This window comes from Triplophysa dalaica, chromosome 19, assembly GCF_015846415.1.
Source record: "Triplophysa dalaica isolate WHDGS20190420 chromosome 19, ASM1584641v1, whole genome shotgun sequence".
Lineage (NCBI taxonomy): Eukaryota > Metazoa > Chordata > Actinopteri > Cypriniformes > Nemacheilidae > Triplophysa > Triplophysa dalaica.
In genome coordinates, this window is record NC_079560.1 from 8,082,297 (window position 1) to 8,101,497 (window position 19,201).

Sequence of the window (19,201 nt, forward strand, 5' to 3'; positions counted from 1 at the left end):
TGCAGTGAATTGAAACCGTTTCTGGAAAGTTTTTTGGGGGGGTTTGTCTTTTATAATTCTACCCTGTTACAGTACACATAGGATATGATGAGAAAATACTAGAAAAACGAGTCTGCATATTCTGTGCCGAGCCTGCCCTACACACCTGCGTAGGTAGCGTCTCGCTGCTGATATAAATGGACCCGCCTCGTCACAAATCCTCAGTAACAATGTTGATGGTGGGCATCATCGCAGTCAAATGTCTCAGCTCCTCTGAATGGAGTAATGATGCTTACTGAGGCTCCTCTCAAGGTTTTTGCGAATTTTACCCTTTACCGCGACATGGAAGAAACTAACGAAACAATATCCTTATTTCTAAACGACAGTGGCTTAGATCACCAAATCGACAATGTTACTTTACCTGTTAAGTTTACTCTAAGTTATCAGATCTCAACATCTGTGCTGATCTGTGCGCTCATTCTGTGCTCAATATTTGGAAACGCGTGCGTTGTGGCTGCTATTGCATTGGAGAGATCACTCCAAAATGTGGCAAACTACCTGATCGGATCACTTGCGGTCACGGACTTGATGGTGTCGGTGCTTGTGTTGCCAATGGCGGCTCTTTACCAAGTTTTAGACAAGTGGACACTTGGACAGGTAACTTGTGATATTTTCATTTCATTAGACATTTTGTGCTGCACATCTTCCATTCTGCACCTGTGTGCTATAGCTTTGGATAGATACTGGGCTATCACCGACCCAATAGACTACATGAAGAAAAGGACATTAAAACGCGCAGCTCTCCTCATCACCGTTACCTGGCTGGTCGGCTTTTCGATATCGATTCCACCCATGTTGATCATGAAATCACAGCCTAAGAGTAAAGCTGAAGATATGGCAAATCCTGAAGCGTGTATGATCAGCTACGACCCATGGTACACAATTTATTCTACCTTTTGCGCATTTTACATACCTCTGATTCTCATGCTGGTCTTATATTGGCGTATATTCAAAGCGGCAAGATTTCGCATTCGCAAAACAGTGCGGAAAACAGAAAAAAAGAGGGTGAAATGTTTGACAGTGTCACCTGCGCTTTTTAAAAGAGCAAACGGGGAGCTGGGGAAAAACTGGAAAAGCGCAGTCGAACCCAAGCCCCCTGCGTGCGTAAACGGCGCAGTCAAACACGCGGAGGACGGCGAGTCTCTGGAGATCATTGAGGTTCACAGCAATTCGAAAAACAACCTTCCTCTACCTAATACTCCAAACTCTGTCCCTCTGTTTGAAAACAAACATGAGAAGAACACCGAGGCGAAGAGGAAACTCGCCCTGGCACGGGAGCGCAAGACAGTAAAGACTCTGGGTATTATAATGGGCACTTTTATTCTGTGCTGGCTGCCATTCTTCATCAAAGCGCTGGTGATGCCTTTTTGTCCATCTTGTGATATGCCTTTGTGGCTCATAGACGTCATTAATTGGCTTGGCTATTCAAACTCCCTATTGAATCCCATCATTTACGCATACTTCAACAAAGACTTTCAGAGTGCGTTCAAGAAAATCATTAAATGCCATTTTTGCAGACCATGAACATGCGATTGATTTGAATTTTTTAAGCATAAGTGTCAGTTGCAACATGCATTTAACCAGACAAAGAATAATGTTGTTTCGATTTGCTTTCAGATGAATGGAAACTTCTTTAGTACACTATAAATATAATAATACGTCTTATTTTATCAGATGTATGTTGATCTTGTCATATCAGGTTTACATAATGTGTACAAAAAACATGTCTTGTGTCACACATGGATATGTAAAATAAAAAAGTTCCACTAACAATTTTCTCAGTGTCCTTGTTCTTATATAGACACAAATAATTAAAAAAAGTAAAAAACAAATTGATATCAAATGGGAATATGATGTAATGCAATATGTCCAATTTAATGCCACAAAAACAGATTACTTAAGCTGCATGGTATTGACTTCTTGGATGGAGGCATATTCATATCTAAGTACTAAGTTTAATATACACCGAGATTTCAGCTATTTTGTAAGATAATATTCAACAACATATAACATTTTAAGGATTTCAAAAAGCCCATCTAAGTAGCCTGTGGCGTTCCGGTTTTATTCAAGTGCAAGATGATGCATTTCGTAAATGTGTTATTTGAAAGTGCGCATAAATACACCAGCTTCTCTTTTTCATTCATAAGAGCCAGGTATATATATATTTTGTTGATGTGTGACTTTAAATGTCTCTTTATACCTTTCCTCTCTGTCAAGCACTCTAAAAGCCATTCCTTCTGCACTTTCATTCCCGTGGAAGAAACAGTAATCCCTGTTTTTAACAATGGATACAAAGAAGAAGTGAAGCGAGTTTCAGAGCATGAAGATCCTCTTTTTAAAATGTTTTCGAGATACAAATCTCTTTTTATTTGTATGACAAATATTTTGGTTTTAACATAGCAAGGAATGTACTAACAATTTATTGAAAACCCAATATACCATTGTTAATATATCATTTTATTTAAGGTATTGAATAATGAAGAACATAATTAGAAAAGTAGTCTAAGGCCCGGTTTCATAGACACAGCTTAGTTTAGGACAGGACTATGCCTTATAGTTGAATTTATATATTTATGTCGCTTTTATAAAAATGCCATAAAAGAAAACATTACTGGTGTGCATCTGGAAACGAAACAAGCAAATATATATTTTAAGACAATTCTGGGAAAGTTATGTTCTGTTAAGACCAGTCACTCATTTATTTTAGTCTGGGACTAGCCTTAAACCTTGTCTGTGAAACCGGGCCAAAATTAATTGGGATATAAGTTATTTAAAAAAATATTACAGTATGTTATTTTACTTTAACTAACAATTTGAATTCTTGTATTTACATGTACATGTATTGTCTATTATTTTAGTGGTCTCATTTATAGAAGAATAATCATGTGAATTCTACGACATGCATTTACATTCGAAATCTTCAGTGTTTCATTAAAGCAACCAATCAACTGGATTATTGAAGGCAAAGAATTGTACGACTGGTGCCTTGTATTGAAAAGTTGCTCAAGCAGCCCTGCAGTCCAGTTGTGTTTGAATCACTAAAAGCCACTCAACAGAGGAGACACAGTGATTCTGGTCACCATAGCGACACTCAGATGTTTCAAACTCTGGTCTGAGGGGCAATTATCTGATCAAAGGCCTAGGACAATACACAGGGCCCACGTGCCCACCCACAGCTGGCATGATTTAGCGACCTGAGGATCCACAGCTATTTATTACAGATGACAAATCTCCAGAACCCTGCAGAGAAACCATTGTTGTTCCCTCTACAAACATTGACAACAACAAACATTGTCAAGATTGATAATTGTCCTGTCTAGTTTGGATTATAGCCATGTGTCAAAATCACTTGCTGACAAGTACAGAAGAGTCAGCTTGAGTTTAAATAACAAATAAATGTTCACACAACTTTGCGAGCTATACATTCCAAATCTAAGATAGTTGGTTGTAAAAAAAATCAGGTTACAGTGTGCGTCACAAAGATCGTTTCAGGTGAAATTTCACATTTGGATGTTTACCATTCAGTGAGCTCTGGTTATTTTTCCGAAATTCAAACCAAGAATGACCGGTGACAGATGCACCGTCAAAAGAAGAGATTCAGAAAAGTCCAAAGTAATCCTAACAGCAGATCGCTGATTTAAAAGTGGCAGTGTTCACAGCCGGCAAAGGATTAATATGACTGAAAAATAATGCTCAGCCATCCATAATCCTCCACAATTCATAATTCACAAGAGAACTGGTACAAACAAAAAAGTTGTCGATCTTCTGCCCACCAGCAAGAATTGTCAGGGAACAAATAATACTAAAGCCTTCTGTGGTTCACATTTACACATTGAGTGTGTGACAGGTGCCAGAACCCTACCTAATTTAAAATGACATATGAATGGTAATCTTTCAGAGCCACTTCAGTTCAAATCAGCACAGAAGAAAAACTCACTACAGATAAGATTTTTTGTTGGTTGTTTTTTTGATAGGTGGGATGCATAAATGTAAATTCATTGCGCTTCCGCCATTATTAATGATAAAGGCTGTTGAAATAAAAGGACACGAAACTGAAATCAGGTCATGACGCAAGCCAGAATCATTTACTGCAACTTTGCAAAATATTATTGGTTCTCTCTCACAGTTCTCTTGTATTACGATGTCATGGTAACATACAGATACCAATTTGTTTCCATGCAGACTCATAATAAACAATGTTGCATGAAGCAGGCAAGGCCGGAAATCAGATTAGAGGTAGAGATTAAGAAAGTGCTTTTCTATTTTGTGTGAAATATTCATTGTACGGTCAGTGAATCGACTGCGGGTGGTCTGCGGGCTATGCCACAGTTCGGCAAGAGAGAATTTTTTACAATTCTCTTGTCTAGTGTTTCAAATCCCCCAGGCTGTCAAGTTTAAAGAAGCGCAGCCTGTTGTAAAATAAAAGACATGCATGCAAATACACATACAATTTTTTCTGAGATGTAAACAGATTCTACCTTGTTTCTTTAACATGAATTGGACCTATCTGCTCAGCATTTAAACTCAAAGTCATACAGAACAAAATACATTTGTATAGATTTATTACACAAATTCAGCCAAAAAGGTGTTAAAAATGTGTTTCCTCTACTGTACATTCAAAAAATATGTCAATCTATATTTTGCAATAGATAAATACTAAAAGATACTAAATAATGCACAAAACATGATATCCTTAAAGTTTATGACAAGGCTTTGAACTGTTCACACATTAATTAATTGTGCATTATTAGCAATGGAAGTGATGTAAGGTCATCATCAATTTTCCAAACATACATTGAAAACGTATAATTTTTAAACGTGACATGTTGGAGTGGAAGATGAATGCTCATACCAGGGAACGCTCATACTGATTCATTGGGTTATATAATCCTGAGGTAAACACATTGATAGCTAAGAGTATAAATTATTATTTATAAAAATAAAAAAGGAATAGTGAATAGAAATTTGGATTTCATTTTAATTGACAAGCTCATCATTTTGCTTAGATTTTTATTAAAGGTAAAGTTAACACAAAAATTAAAATTCTGTCATCATTTACTCTCCCTTAAAGAATGTTATACCTCTTTGTTCTGATGAACACAAAGAAAGATATTTGGAAGAATGTTGGTAATTTTCAGTCACTACCATAGTATGAAAATATATATCTCTTATATCTCTTATATTATATATTTTATTTTAAATCTTTTTTGTATATATGGCGAAATATATAGGCTACTATACTACGCAGTATATATCATAAATTATAGATTTGGAAAGTTTATAGCTGCTACGACAATGTGAGAGAAAAAATTGTTTGAAATCCTAAGAAGCAGAAAAAAAACAAAGGAAAGTCTTCACAGGAAATCCCATCCTTCAAAGGAAACACAGTCATGTGATTCAGGAAAAGGAAATATGTTTGTGTAAAAACAACCCTGTCTATCTACAACCTTTTTCCTAACGTAGGACAACACATATTAATGTTTTAAAACATTTAAAACACGTTTTAAACTTGTACAGAATACAATGCAGAAAGCAATTTAAATGAATTGTCCATTGCTTTTGAGTGGCTATAATTTAAGCTCAGTCTTGTAGTGCTTCAGTAATTAGGTTGTACGATAAAATCCCATAAAAACACATGATAAAATGTTTATCACTTTGGATAAAACCATGGCTAAATCCATAACTAAAAAATGACAAAACACCTCAGGTATTAGCAGTTGAATTGTCTGATCTGATAGAGAATCATGATTGTGCTTTGAAGCATCAGGTTGTCAAAGAGCAGAGTGTTCAAACAGGATCACCTGACTCTGATTCACACTGGATGGTCTCGACAGACGCAGATGTCCGATCCTTGAGTACACCTCTGCGTCCGAGCCTGCCCCACATGACGGGTGAGGGCTGGGTGGGGTGGTATGGATGATGGGATGTGGCAGATACAACCGCGGTGGTGGAGGTGGGGGAGTGAGATGGAATGGTGGTTGAGGAACAAGTAGAGGTGGGGATGAAGAAGATGTGAGACCTGTGGTGTCACAACAGGCAAAGCAGGCTGTGGCACCAGCTCCTTTAAATCATACTGAGCCATGTGGTAGAATCCAAAGTACTCCAGAGCGTTCCCGGCCTGAGCGACTCGGAGTCTGTGGCGCAGTGTTAGAACCCGATAAAGTAATGCCAAAATCAGGAGTCCGGCTAAGACCATGAACAAAACAGCCACGCTAAGCTCCAAATCCCAACAGACTCGTGGTAGAGTGGAGGTCCAACAGCCCAGGGCTGACTGATTCGATGAAGACGGCTTCCTGACAGACACATCGCTCATACCCAATACAATCAGGTTCCGGTCCACCGTTTGTGCAGGAATTTGCAAAGCAGTACTTTGAGTGGCGAGTTCAGTTGGCATTGCGACCGTCACTCAGGAGATGCGCGGCATATGGGCCTCAACCGCATACTTGAGAAGAGTCTCTCCAGAAGCCAATGCAGTCGACCATCGCTGAACATCTGTTCTGAAGAACACAGCTGGAACTGAATCAAAGATTGATGGTCACTTCTGGAGCTCAATTAAAGGAGTGTTGAAACAGAATAAGCCTTCATGTGACAATGAAATATGAAAGTGGTAAACTGCTGAGATCAGTCTGGTGTGAGCCAGCAGTCCTGTGGAGATCTCAAGCCTAATATAGAATTAAATCAAAGGCTTCGGTGAGCCAGAATTCAGGTTATTTTTGTGACTCTTGAGCTGTAGTTTGTCATTCTGCAATCACAGGTCTTACAATCTCAAAGTGAGCGCAGTACATAGCTAGGCATTAAAATTAACTTTAAAACTTACTTTTTCTAGTAGTCCATAGAAACGTTCCCAGTCAGTATTGCGACTAGGAGTTAGTTCTAGCAGTGCGAGAAAGAATTCTTCTCCTGGGAGGAAGTTAATTGGAGAGTTCAGGAAACCATTCCACATGGACCTGGCAGGGGATTGGGTGAACTGACTATCTCTATGGTTACAGGAAACTGCCGAAGGAATTTTTATGTAAGCGGAAAGAACAAACTTATTTAAAAATGCAGGCTTGCCAAAAGGGGCCCAGCCCATAGAATGTCTTGGGTTTTAAAAGTGATAGTTCAACCAAAACAAATGTCCCTGTTTTTTATAACCTGTATATTACTCCATGTTCTGTGGGAAACAAAATAAGATATTTTTTTAAATGTCTCAATGGTTTTGTAGTATCTTCTTTTGTGTTCTGCAAAAGTCAAGTTTGGGATGACAAGAGGGGTCAAATAATTATAAAAGATCACTTACGAAATATGGAGTTATTAAATGCACATTTCGATAAAGATTCTGCATGTGACCAGAAAAACACTGTCAGGATTTGTGTTTTTGTGTTTTTTTGCAGCGTGTTGGCTTGGCTTCACTTTGGTCTCAACCACCTGCAGGTCTCTCCCTAGGCACAACATATCGAGACAGATTAAAGCCAGTTCACAATCATTCATGTGTATTTCTCAGGGACAGGTGGGTCAGTAATGGAACAAAAGTACAAAAGCTCAGGGTTCACTACAGGTGATGTGAGAGAGGTGCTGCACTTCACCAGAATTTTGAATCAACATATTACATCATACTGAGACATTTCCATTTTCTGGAAATAATTCCATTGTACAATAATATTCTAGTATTTGTATAGTTTTTTTCTTAACATATAAAACTCGAAAGAGGACTCTGAAGTGCATTTAATGTCAATGTCATTGTGTTGTTTTGAACTTTATGTTTCATGAATTTTGATATCTAATTTATTTATGCGACAAATTAAAATACAGCATCTAGCGTGAGGTTTGCGAATTGACCTATCGGTAAGCCCTCCCCTCAATGACCCAATGGCATTGAATATGATTTTACAGGGACGGGCCCTGCGTTCAGATTGGGATATATCACCCTCTGAAGGGCACTTCGGAGTGACAAAAATCATGGTCGCCATACTGAAGGGTCGTTCCAAACCAAAGTGCTCATAACTGGCCACTTCAAAGGGCCCTTCAGAATTAAGGATTTTGAAGGGTTCAACTGATGGTCACTTTGGGCTCCTATGATTCTTTGCGCAGATACTTTGCATGGTGACGTCGTCTCCTAATGGGTGTGGGATGATGACGCAGATGGGCACTTCAAGAAAAAGTTGTTTGGTCCCCTACATCCTTTAACCCTTCAAAGCGCTCACTCCGGAAGTTAAACCATTCGAAGGGCTTAGGGCACATGGATGAGCCCTTCGAACTGGAACGGAGGGGAGGACTCGGACAACTTGAGGTTTCAGCGCCATAGAAAAGCATTGTGTTTTAGTTTTCTGCTACAGATAACTTGTTTACTTGTACTTGTAACACTAATTCCAGGTGTCCTGGGAGCATGAATGGAATTTATTTTATTTCTAAAACCACACAAAATAGAGCAAAATGTGGGAGCAATAACCCGATTCAAGTCCAATCCTAGTGTAGACAAAAACGTTTATGTTCTGGTTGTCTTACTTTCACTAGTTTCCTTCTGCACGTCCTAAATGTCATTTTTGTGCTTCAGTATCATATATATGCCTAAAACTAGGTAAAGGTCCAGTCAGTCAAATCTACCGGCACGGTTACAAATTGCAACCGACTGCGCACTCCACCCCTCCCTTTCAAAACATTACGCCGGCTGACAGAACATGGTGAATTATGCAAGTGGACCCGTGGTGTATATAGATAGAAATAACTATTTCTAAGGTAAGAAAAACATTACGCTTCACTGTGTGAGTTCTTTATACACCTCTAAAGGCAGAGCTATGTATATTATATTGCATTTCTATCAATACATCATCCCAAAATTACACATTGGATATTTAAATTAGTGAGTCCGCGCTAACGAACAAACCTAAGTAGCTAACTGTTCTCACAGCATGTACATTGTAGGTTAAACAGAGGTTTACATTTCAGTGTCTCTCCATATTAAAGTTGTTAAATGTAAATTAATGCCATCTAACCCTGCGGTACATGAACAGTTGATCCTAGATGTTGTCATATGTGATCGTCGTGACCGTAACATGAGGCTCTCCAGCTTGCATTGTGATCTGTAAACCCTCACTTCCAAATTAAATTGTTCTCTATATTCTGACTTCTTTACAATGTTAAATGATGTCTTTTCATGTTAAACATGGTCAACTTTTCAAAAAACGAGTTGGGCATAATACGTAAATTTCTGTGCTCGATACACTCCCCCAGCGATCGTACAGGTTTCAGAAAGTTTTTTTCGAACATATAAAACTTTTTCGTAACAACTTTTCTTAGTCCCTTGCCCAATTCTCGCCGTCACAGCGCTAAAAGATGCCGGACATGAACCGCATGCGGTGAGTGAAACTGATGTCTGTGTTTTGTTGACAATGTGTGCACAAGTGCTTTGGTTCAGCCTTCCGCTCAACCCTGCACGTACCGTATGTTTTCGGAAACAACCGTAAAGCTGTATCTATCTTTTCTAAATGTGATCAAACTAAATACTCTTAGAAGATACGAAGTATGCAATACTACTCTATAGGTACTCAAGAGTAATAGGAGATTGACAGAAACCCTGTGTGCTACGCCCGCTTTAACACAGCATCAAATCACTACATAACATAACATACCTTATGAGAGCAAGTGACGCCTGAACATTAAAGATTGTATAGATGCAGTGAATGACAGATTGTGATTGGTGCTCGAGCTGATGACTTGCTGACTCCTGACTCTTCACCCTGTTTGACGCACATCATTTCTGATCACAGATTGCCTGCTGTTTTGAAGTTCTCCATCATTCTTCTGCTGCCGTCATAAACCTTATGAAACACTTTCAGCAGGCATGACTTCAAGTATGTGTTTATGTGTGAATTTCCATGATTAGTTGTTGAAAGTGTTGACTGACTGTTCAAGTTAAAAAAAACACCCATCACAGAGTTTGTAAGCGTTTTAGATGTTGCACATCAAAAATTCTCTAAAACCACTGCAGCAAGTGTCTGTGCACTTGTGGGAGTGATGATCTGTGCAGTTTGCAGAATTGAGATGTCATCTCATACAGATCCAAACATCTCTCCTCATGCATTTTTAATGTTCCGTCTGAGCAAGATGTCTCCTCTCCCTGGCATTCAGAGGAGTAGACGAATAGACTCAAAGCAACATCGTGTTGTCAGGGATGGAGTGCTATGAAGCAGCACACTTTCGCCGGCTCAGGGGAGTTATCTGTCAGATCGTCTTATCACACGGAGCTGGATGGGACAAGGTCATCCAGCTATCACCTCTAGACACAGGCAAAGCCCCCGGCCACAGCTGTTTAAAGAATCCTTCCACAACTATATAGCCTACCACTTCCCACCAGCTCAAACCACAGGAGGACAGCTTCACAAGAAGCACAAGGATACAATGGAAAAACATACTCTGAAACATACATAAACTGCTTGACAACGGGCAACACTCCCAGCCAATGAGAACAGGATTTGTCAATCAAAGTTCTGTGTGGGTGGGGCCAAAGAAAGTTCTGTTGCTTTCTTGTTGCTGGTAGGGTTGCCAGGTGTGGAGTTTTCCTGCACGTGAAATCCGTAACAAGGACTGTAAAATACACATTTACGGTTTTGGAGTGACATATGTTGAGTTTTGGTATTTGGGTCATCGGCAAGTTTTGGGCTGTTTTTTTGCTTTCCAGATCTGGCACCCCTGGTATCTGGGTAAGGAGTCAGCATACCAAAACTGAACCAACTGTCAATTTTCCCAACACTGCACTGATCTAGCAGATGTCTACTTCATTTGATCAATTCACATGATGTTCTTGAGGCATTTGAGACGTCGAGCAAAGGCCCGGCGCTGGAACTGAAGGGACCCTTGATGCTGAAGAGGGGAAGGAGGAAGTGCAATTTGAAATATTTTGTGGTAATCAGCTCTCTTTGATATGAAGATATCACTGTGTGGAGAAAAAGACATTTCTTTTACATGACTACACAGCAGCCCACTGATGGGCACTTCAGAGTGCCCACGCAGTGAACTGCAGACACTGATCTCGCTCTGTTGCATGACCTCAGTGATTTGCCCAGGCATTTAATGAAGCCTCTCTGTCCACAGAAAGTCAGTTCAATCACCTCCACGCCCGCTTATAAATATTTATCTCATCAGTGACAAAAGGACTTGCTCACCGTCATTATGTCCTTTGTAAGTCAAATAGAAGAGGTTTGTGCGCGTGTGAGAGAGAGATAGAGAGAGAAAGAAAAGGAAAAAGGAGAGGGGATTATCAACGCATAGCATCAAGAATTGAGGAGAAACACGAATTCTGTGTATAAATATAATTGGCATTAAAGGTCCAGTGTTATAAATAAGCAGCATCTAGTGGTGAGGTTGTGAATTGCAGCCAAAGGCTTGCCTCTCCCTTTCTAAGCTCTACGGTGGCTAACACCGGACTAAGATGTCTTCGTGTTTTTGCGTCTTTGCCAAAGGATGTATGAAACGCGCTCTAAGCAGTATGTCCATTTAGGGCTACTGTAGAAACAAAATGGCGAATTCCATGTAAGAGGATCCGCGGCGTGTGTAGAAATAGCTCATTCTAAGGTAATAAAATCATAATACTTTATTGTGTTAGGTGTTTATACACCTTTGAAGACAAACTTATGTATATTATGTTGCATTTCGATCAATAGATCCTCCAAAAAATTACACATTGGACCTTTAAATGAATATAATACAATTACAGCAATTACAATTGCAGTTTATTATTCAAATTATAATTTGATACTAAAATATACATACTGTAGGTTATATTTCAACTACTATTATTTTTATGCTTGGTGAATTCCCTGGATGTAAATCATCCAAAATCGAGTGCACTGTATTGCATAATATTATCACATGTCAGTTCCTCAAACCAAAGCTGGTCATGTAACAGACGATGACAGAGGAATAACATCTGGTGATCAAACATTAGAGTAATTGGCTAATTTGTGCCGCAGCTCATGGCTACCATGTCAAATTCATTACGTGGTATTTAGAACTCATCAGAGGAATTTAATAAGAGCATTCATTAACAGACATTAAACAATTTATAGGCATCGAATGCTATATGCAAGCCCACTTAATCAGGCCCTCAAATGGAAAGCAATTTCCATATTCAAAACGTATGCCCCAAGGTCATGCTTTAAACCCCTCTGGAGATGTCCTCTGGAACTGTCACTGAGTTCACAGGACAAAATTGTATCCACTTGTGATTAAAGACAGAACATGATGTGCATAGATTCATTCGTATTTTAAAGATAATAGCATACTTTCCAAAGGCGCAAAGGGGCGAAAAGTTTTTGAAATTGTATTTGTGATGTTCTTTCATTTTAGATTCTAAGAATATTTGACCTATTTGACCGATTACTAACTCACACAAAAAGCTCACACCAATTCCGTCTCACATCACATCAGTCTGACATTCAGCCTATCCATAATCTTACGTCATGTCTGTATATACGTATTTCAATGAATATCAAGTCATAAACAATTATAATATTTCAGTAGGTTTAGAAAAGTCCTTCATTCATAGGGAATTACTTTGAATAAAGAGTTCTCAAATTAGAGGTCTATTTGAAACTAACAGAGCTGAGGAACATATCTTAAAAGCTGATGTTTGGCATATTTCCACCTGCTTCATTGTGAACATAATTAGCAAACAGGATAACTGCATGTCAAGGTGAAAAAACTATACAACTATGATTCTTCTTCCTATTAAGCAAATGATGATTCTTCTTGATCGCCTGCTTATCATGCATCTAATTTGCAACCTTCCTAATTGGCCGTCCAAAGAAAGACGGCAGAATGTAAATGGAAAGACTAAAGGATAAGTGCTCGTCACAAGCTGACTGAATCACTTTCAAGATAATTGCAATGTTTTAGCAGCCTGCTGATTGGCCCTGAAGGAATTACATCCAAAACGCGCTTTCCACGCAGGGAGGAGGTCATTTGGTCCAACCGCTGTTAAAAGGTTACTTTTTAAAAATCAACCATTACATGTATGCTTTCTTGATATTAAAAAGAATGAGTCTATTTGCAAAATTTCCTATTTGAAGAAATAAAAAAATCTATGTATTGCTCACATTACAATTGATGATGTTTTATTTAAAGGATGCGCATTAGACTGATTTTGTGAAGATAATGTTTAAAGCAATAGTCCACCATCACACGTATTGCCCTTAAAGAGATGTGTTTATATCTGTATGTGCATTGTTTGAATATATTTATTATAAGTGTTTCGCATCAGTGTCACAGGTGCACTTACAGCAATTCTGCTAGATTTTCATCTTCTTTTTTGCTATTAGAGTAGCAGGTGCAGACACAATCCTGATTATATTTATTTCTTTGCCTCCCTGTTGTATCCACACTCCCGGACTAAACCCACACATATTAGTTATCTGATGCTTCATTTCTTTTGACCGTTTTGTTTTGATCTTTCGGGTTGCAGAGCCAAAAAGAGTGATCAAGTCTGTTAGACTATAAGTACAATTAAATGAACTTTAATTCTTCATGTGACCTTCTGTTTTTTACAACATGTGTTTTTGTGATGCTATACCTGTATAAACTCAAACGTTTTGCAGATAATGATTTAAAATAAAAAGCCCAAGGTGCACAATGGGATTCTTTTTTACTTTTTAAAACATTTTTGTCATTTGAGCTCAAAATAAAAAGAACTATCTGCAAAAATCACAATGTTATTAATAAAGTTTCAGAAAACCATCCAGAGTTCCAGCAATTCTAACATCACATTTTTAGCTTCAATAGATGCACTTTAGGATTTTTTTATAATTTTGTTTATCAAACCGTAATTCAGTCATCCCTCAAGGTTGAGCACCCCAAAAGTTTTTCATTTACTCACAACATTAAGCAGTATTCTGCTGGATTGTATACCAGAAAATACCAACAAACTGTTAAAGCCATTGCGATGAACTTACTCACACACCATGTAATTGTTCCTTTCCTTTGGGGATTGATCTGTTCATTTGTTGTTGCAGTCAGTGAGCACACAAAGCTTTTGAGTGATCAGGAGACCATAAACAAGCTCACACAGCTTGATATGTCCAGATTGGCCGGCATCATTAATGTCTCCCCAGTCCGAGCAAGAAAACCAAGGAAACCTGTCAGGCTGAAAGAAGCGGTTACAGCAGCTGTAGTCTTTGACTCTTTTATCAGATGCGACACTTAAATTGTCAGTGTTTCTACTGACCAGAGATATTGAGCTGAAACAGATGAGGGCACATCTCAAACAAAATGGTAAAAGAATGGTAAAAATGCTACATTTTCTCTTTCTTTCTTATTTCTTTATTTGTGTAAGAGTAACGTTAAGATTTAGGGATAGTTTAAATCCAATTTATATACATGCAAAAATAGATTGTGTCTGTTTCTAAATTGCAAAGAAAAGCAAAGCATGAAAAAGGAATTATGCTGCATACCAAATATCAAACAACAACAACAACAACAACAACAAGAGAATACTCGATAAAATATTGGATTGAACTAACTTGCTCTTGTGCTTATTGAGTTTGTTTCTCTTATAAAGGAAACAACATTTTCACTTCTTTAAGCTTTTTAAAATGACCTCTATCACCATTTAGATGTACCCTTTTCCTAATATAAAATGAGGCAACGTTACCACCTTCAGCCATTTCTACATCACCTATCCAGACCTGCATGTAATGTGTGTTATCGGTGTGGTGATGACTGGCAAACCCCTGCACTCACATGAGTGAATATTGATTTGCTCTTCTCTTTTTTCCCTCTGGTGCACGTCACATCTACTCACAGCCTTACTGAGTGATGTGGTCAGCGGCATCCATGCACCTGGAATACAGATGTCCAAGCCAAAACCTTCGTCATTTCTTCAACAGACCACACATATTACTGAAAAACAGAAACTTCTACAAACCATGTTCTCAAGAAATCATATTGCATTTTGTTTTGCGCATATGCTCTTATTAAATGTTTTTTATTTAATGCTTCATCCTGCAAATTTCACTGACCTCTGCTCAGCCTTCCAAAAGACCACCAGCGATAGACGCCGCCATACAATGGAGCTGCTTTATCTATTTCCAATAGACTTCCATTCCAAACATCTCCAAAAGCATGACTCACTCTACTGGCGTCACCTATAGATGAAGAAAGTTCACATGGATCGCCAAGATAAAAGAAGCGAGTAACTGGTATAATTTCCAGTGCTAAGTAGGAAACAAACCCCCGTATTTTTTAAAAGAACACTTTCCGTCCAAAATCACCCATAGGCCATGCATGCACCAATTCGATGCTTTGATAATTACAATATGCTGGCAAATTCTATTTTGGAGAACCGACCCCTGAGTTGTGACAAGAATCATTTGCTCAGTGACAGCAGCATAACACCATACGGCTGTTATTGTGCCTGCGTGAGATGTCTGCAATCAAACCAAGAGAAGACTTGTCATTTCCGACAGATGAGGGGACACTTACCTTGCCCTTTGGCTGATTGATGTCATCATAGAGAATGTTAATGAATACCAGCTAAATAACTTCAGACAAGCTCAGAAATTCATATTATCCATTACCATAGGCTCTAGCCATGTGTTTACTGCAATTGCAAACTTTACAGATTTTTTGACTTTCATGTATTTTTATTGGAAGACAGATCGCTGTAACATGAATATTTAACTATTGTTTTTATTATACAGTTTTGGTCTAGACATGTCTCTTAATTGTTATTGTGTAGTGTTGAAAAAGTCAAGATCCCAGAGCAAAGAATCATTATTTCTGCAGGATAAAGCTCACATCCCAATTCTTCAAGTTCAAAGAGACGTTTGAAATCGCTATTTCACAGTCTTCTCTATAAAGTTATAAAAAAGTTGAACAGACAAGATCCACCTTTGGGAAACAATAGATTGTTAAAAAAACGTGGCAGTTTTTCACATCGAGTGTTTGATGTCAGTTTTGCCCTCTTAGAGGACAGGAGACTTTGTTTCGATTTTCCTCTAAATTTAAGTCTGTCACCATGAATCAGTGTGATCTGGTGACGAACAGAAATAGATACAGCTTGCTAGCATGATAAACTAGACTGAAAATTTGCCCAAAAAAGACTATTTTATCTCTTCGAAGGCTCAACAACTAAAACATTTGCATTTCCTTATTTATTTACACTTTCAACAGAAAACGTTTCTGTTTTGAGCTGTGGTGTGGTGGTGAGAAATCATAGCATGCTGATGTTTACCTGTCAGGCTTTAGGGGTTGGTATTATCGTCCCACTTCTGTGGCATACAAGTAAAAACAAACTTCACGCTTCAGAAAGCAAAGCCTGTTATCTGTCGAACTGAGTACAGAAGAAGTTACCTCCATTTACGCAGAAGGCGTAAACATATTTATGTGGACATGACACGAGGGTTCTCGAAATTTTTGATTTAAAACATCACAGGTAGGTTGGACAAAGATGGGTTCCAATTTGTGGAGAAGTACACCTTTTAAACGAATGGACGTGCCTTTGATCTTAAAAATAAGCCAAGCACTTTCATCTATGGCATGCGGTCAAAAAGTTCACTTGTGTTTACATGTGTTGTCTGTCATGTTCTTCTATTTCCAATCAGCTGTAGATTGTGGGTTCTTTTGTGGGAGCTGTAAGAGACGATTGTAAAAGTGTGCTTAAGAATAATCATTCTAGATCACTTAAAACAAGATCTTATGAATTAATCAAAAACTAAATTCAAATGGTCTTTCAAAACCACAACACAAGGTACAACAACCGCATTTTGCAGTAAGCTGTTGAAGATTTCCTAGAAACTCTTATTGTTTACCTAGAATTGGACTGGCACAGAGCTGGCTGTGAACAACACAAACATAAATGACTAAATTAAGCTTGGTGGTGATTGATATTTAAAGGTGTGATACAGCTAAAATGTATATTATCGTTAATTTTAGATGTAATGTAATGTGCATACAGGATTTAAGGTTAAAAAAAGCTGCATTTTCCACATACCGTGCATGTTTGTATCTGCTCTTTGCCCCGCCTCTCTGAAACGCACTGATTTTTACAAAGCTCATCACTCTGAAAAGCGAGGTGTGCTATGATTGGTAAGTTAACCAGTGTGTAGTGATTGGTCGCCTCTTATTTGGGACATCAGGTTCCAAAGCAGTTGTACTGACATGAACATCCACCATACTCACAAAGCATTTCAGACAGGTCTGGGTGAGCATTTTAGATACGAGTTTGTGCAATTTTACGTGTCTAAATACATGCATGGGCAACTTATAACACACCAAAGACACAGAAAAACAAGAATTCATGCAATATTACACCTTTAATACGAATGTTCTGCCTCTCCTTTCTGTTGAAGTCTATTTTTAACGGCACATGGCAGTCTTTTTTGCTAAATAAAAAAGCAATTAAACAATTCCACTAGTATTGGCCGAAAAGATGCAATTTATTTACCTTTCGTGACAACACGCCCCACAATATTGGGTAAGTTGTTCAAAATGAACCAGTAATTAAAAATACTTTTATTATTTCATTATTTTTCAGCGAACATTAAACAGAAAAGACATTACAAGACACAAAACAACATGTGGGACATGTTTATACCTGTTTTTGGACTCCTTATGCCAATAGAAATGTTTAATTATTGAAACATAAAATACCTTATAAAACATGTGATGCCCTGCCCCAAATTTAACAATTGGCCAAAAAACAATTTAACCTTTAAACTTGTAACTGTTACCCATGACCACCTCTATAAATGTACTGATCTGGCAACCATTGAGACATACTTTATCCTATTCAAAAACATGTGTGGCAATACAAAATGTCTTCTTTCCCATCCATTATGACAGCTCTAATATGTAAGAGCTTTGAAAAGTGGAACGTTTTACTGGCCTTGACATTTAAATGTTTTAAATAGATGTATTTTGAACCTAAAACCCATTGAACAGTCTATACTGGAGTATGTGGTGTTGATTCAAGCCTTTATCAACAATGATCCTTTTCAGCATTTCTCAGAACATAATAGTAAAAACATTCATACTTTTTGTGCAATTTCATTGCCTTCGTGTTACAATGTGCCCGCAATCTTTGTTATCAGAGTGCTAGAATAAAATCCTACTGAACAATGTCAAGACTGTGTTTTAATGAGAAACGCTGATTCTTCAAATTAAAAAGAGATAGCTTTGTATGTGTTTAAAGACTATCTAGAGGGAGCCTGCTTATCTGCTATACCGAGATACTATGTCTGTAGAAACATTTTGTCCGGTGTGCTTAGAAAGTGTTAGGTCTGGCTGGAATTATTTTGGCTGCAATTATTTTAAAATATTTTAGTGAGTAGTTTTAATATAAAGCAACACTATCTCCACTTCAATACTGAGATGAGGATTACTGAAAGAAAAGCAAAGCGGCTGCAAAGCATACATTACACTGATGTATATCTATTTATCACATGTGTGCAGGCAACCTATTGACATCGTGATCTCTCAGCTGTTAAAAAGGCAGCGATAGCCCTTGTCTTAATCTTAATCAAACAGCACCATCTCACTGGATTTAAGTTGGTATCAAAGGCTTATTTCAAATGCAGGTGCTTCGCTGGACAGAGGGTAATTATCCCCATTATTCAAATGCAACAAAGGCGGCCCTTTCATATTTCATGGCCTTTTTGTTTTGTTGCCATCTCTAACGCAAGTGTGCACTTTTCTTCCCACACCACACAAAGGGCTTGCTTCTGTTTTCCTTCGCCACGCTCCCTTTTTTAGGCCTGAGGTCTCTGTTTTGCAAACCGATTCACAGCAATCAGGGTCCCTGAAGATTAATTAGTCCGTCTGCCCGGAGAGAGCCGTGTCTGTCACTACAGGTCAGCATCACCAAGTTCTGCAGTGTCCATAACATGCCACACATCCACACTCAGTCAATAAAAAAAGAGTCTTAGGACAGGAAAAGAGCAACAGATAGACACATGGACAGGGTAGGCTATGTGATTTTTAACACACAGGGAAACATTTATTTAATCAATACATTGCTACAAATAGAAAAACCTCACATCAACGCTGTAAAAAAAGAAAAAAAAATGTAAAATGTAAAAAAATGTACTTCATTGAAACACTACTGAAATACAAACTTTTATCCCCTTAAAGCATTTGCATTCGATAGAATACAAGATCCAATAAAAGCCTAAAACAACAATAGATTATCTTG

The 19,201-nt window shown here is 38.1% G+C and overlaps 2 protein-coding genes across 2 annotated transcripts; one reads left to right on the forward strand and one right to left on the reverse strand.

Annotated features, from left to right (window-relative positions):
• The first annotated feature begins 533 nt into the window (after nucleotides 1-533).
• On the forward strand, nucleotides 534-1,812 carry htr1ab (5-hydroxytryptamine (serotonin) receptor 1A b). The gene is made up of 2 exons (XM_056731154.1): nucleotides 534-636; nucleotides 710-1,812. The coding sequence occupies exon 2, from the start codon at nucleotides 751-753 to the stop codon at nucleotides 1,561-1,563; it is 813 nt and encodes a 270-aa protein (XP_056587132.1). The 5' UTR covers nucleotides 534-636; nucleotides 710-750; the 3' UTR covers nucleotides 1,564-1,812.
• Nucleotides 1,813-4,624: 2,812 nt separating this feature from the next.
• LOC130407862 (uncharacterized) lies at nucleotides 4,625-6,929 on the reverse strand. The gene is made up of 2 exons (XM_056731166.1): nucleotides 6,857-6,929; nucleotides 4,625-6,555 (listed from the first exon to the last, which is right to left on the reverse strand). The coding sequence occupies exon 2, from the start codon at nucleotides 6,431-6,433 to the stop codon at nucleotides 5,852-5,854; it is 582 nt and encodes a 193-aa protein (XP_056587144.1). The 5' UTR covers nucleotides 6,434-6,555; nucleotides 6,857-6,929; the 3' UTR covers nucleotides 4,625-5,851.
• Between the last annotated feature and the right edge of the window lie 12,272 nt (nucleotides 6,930-19,201).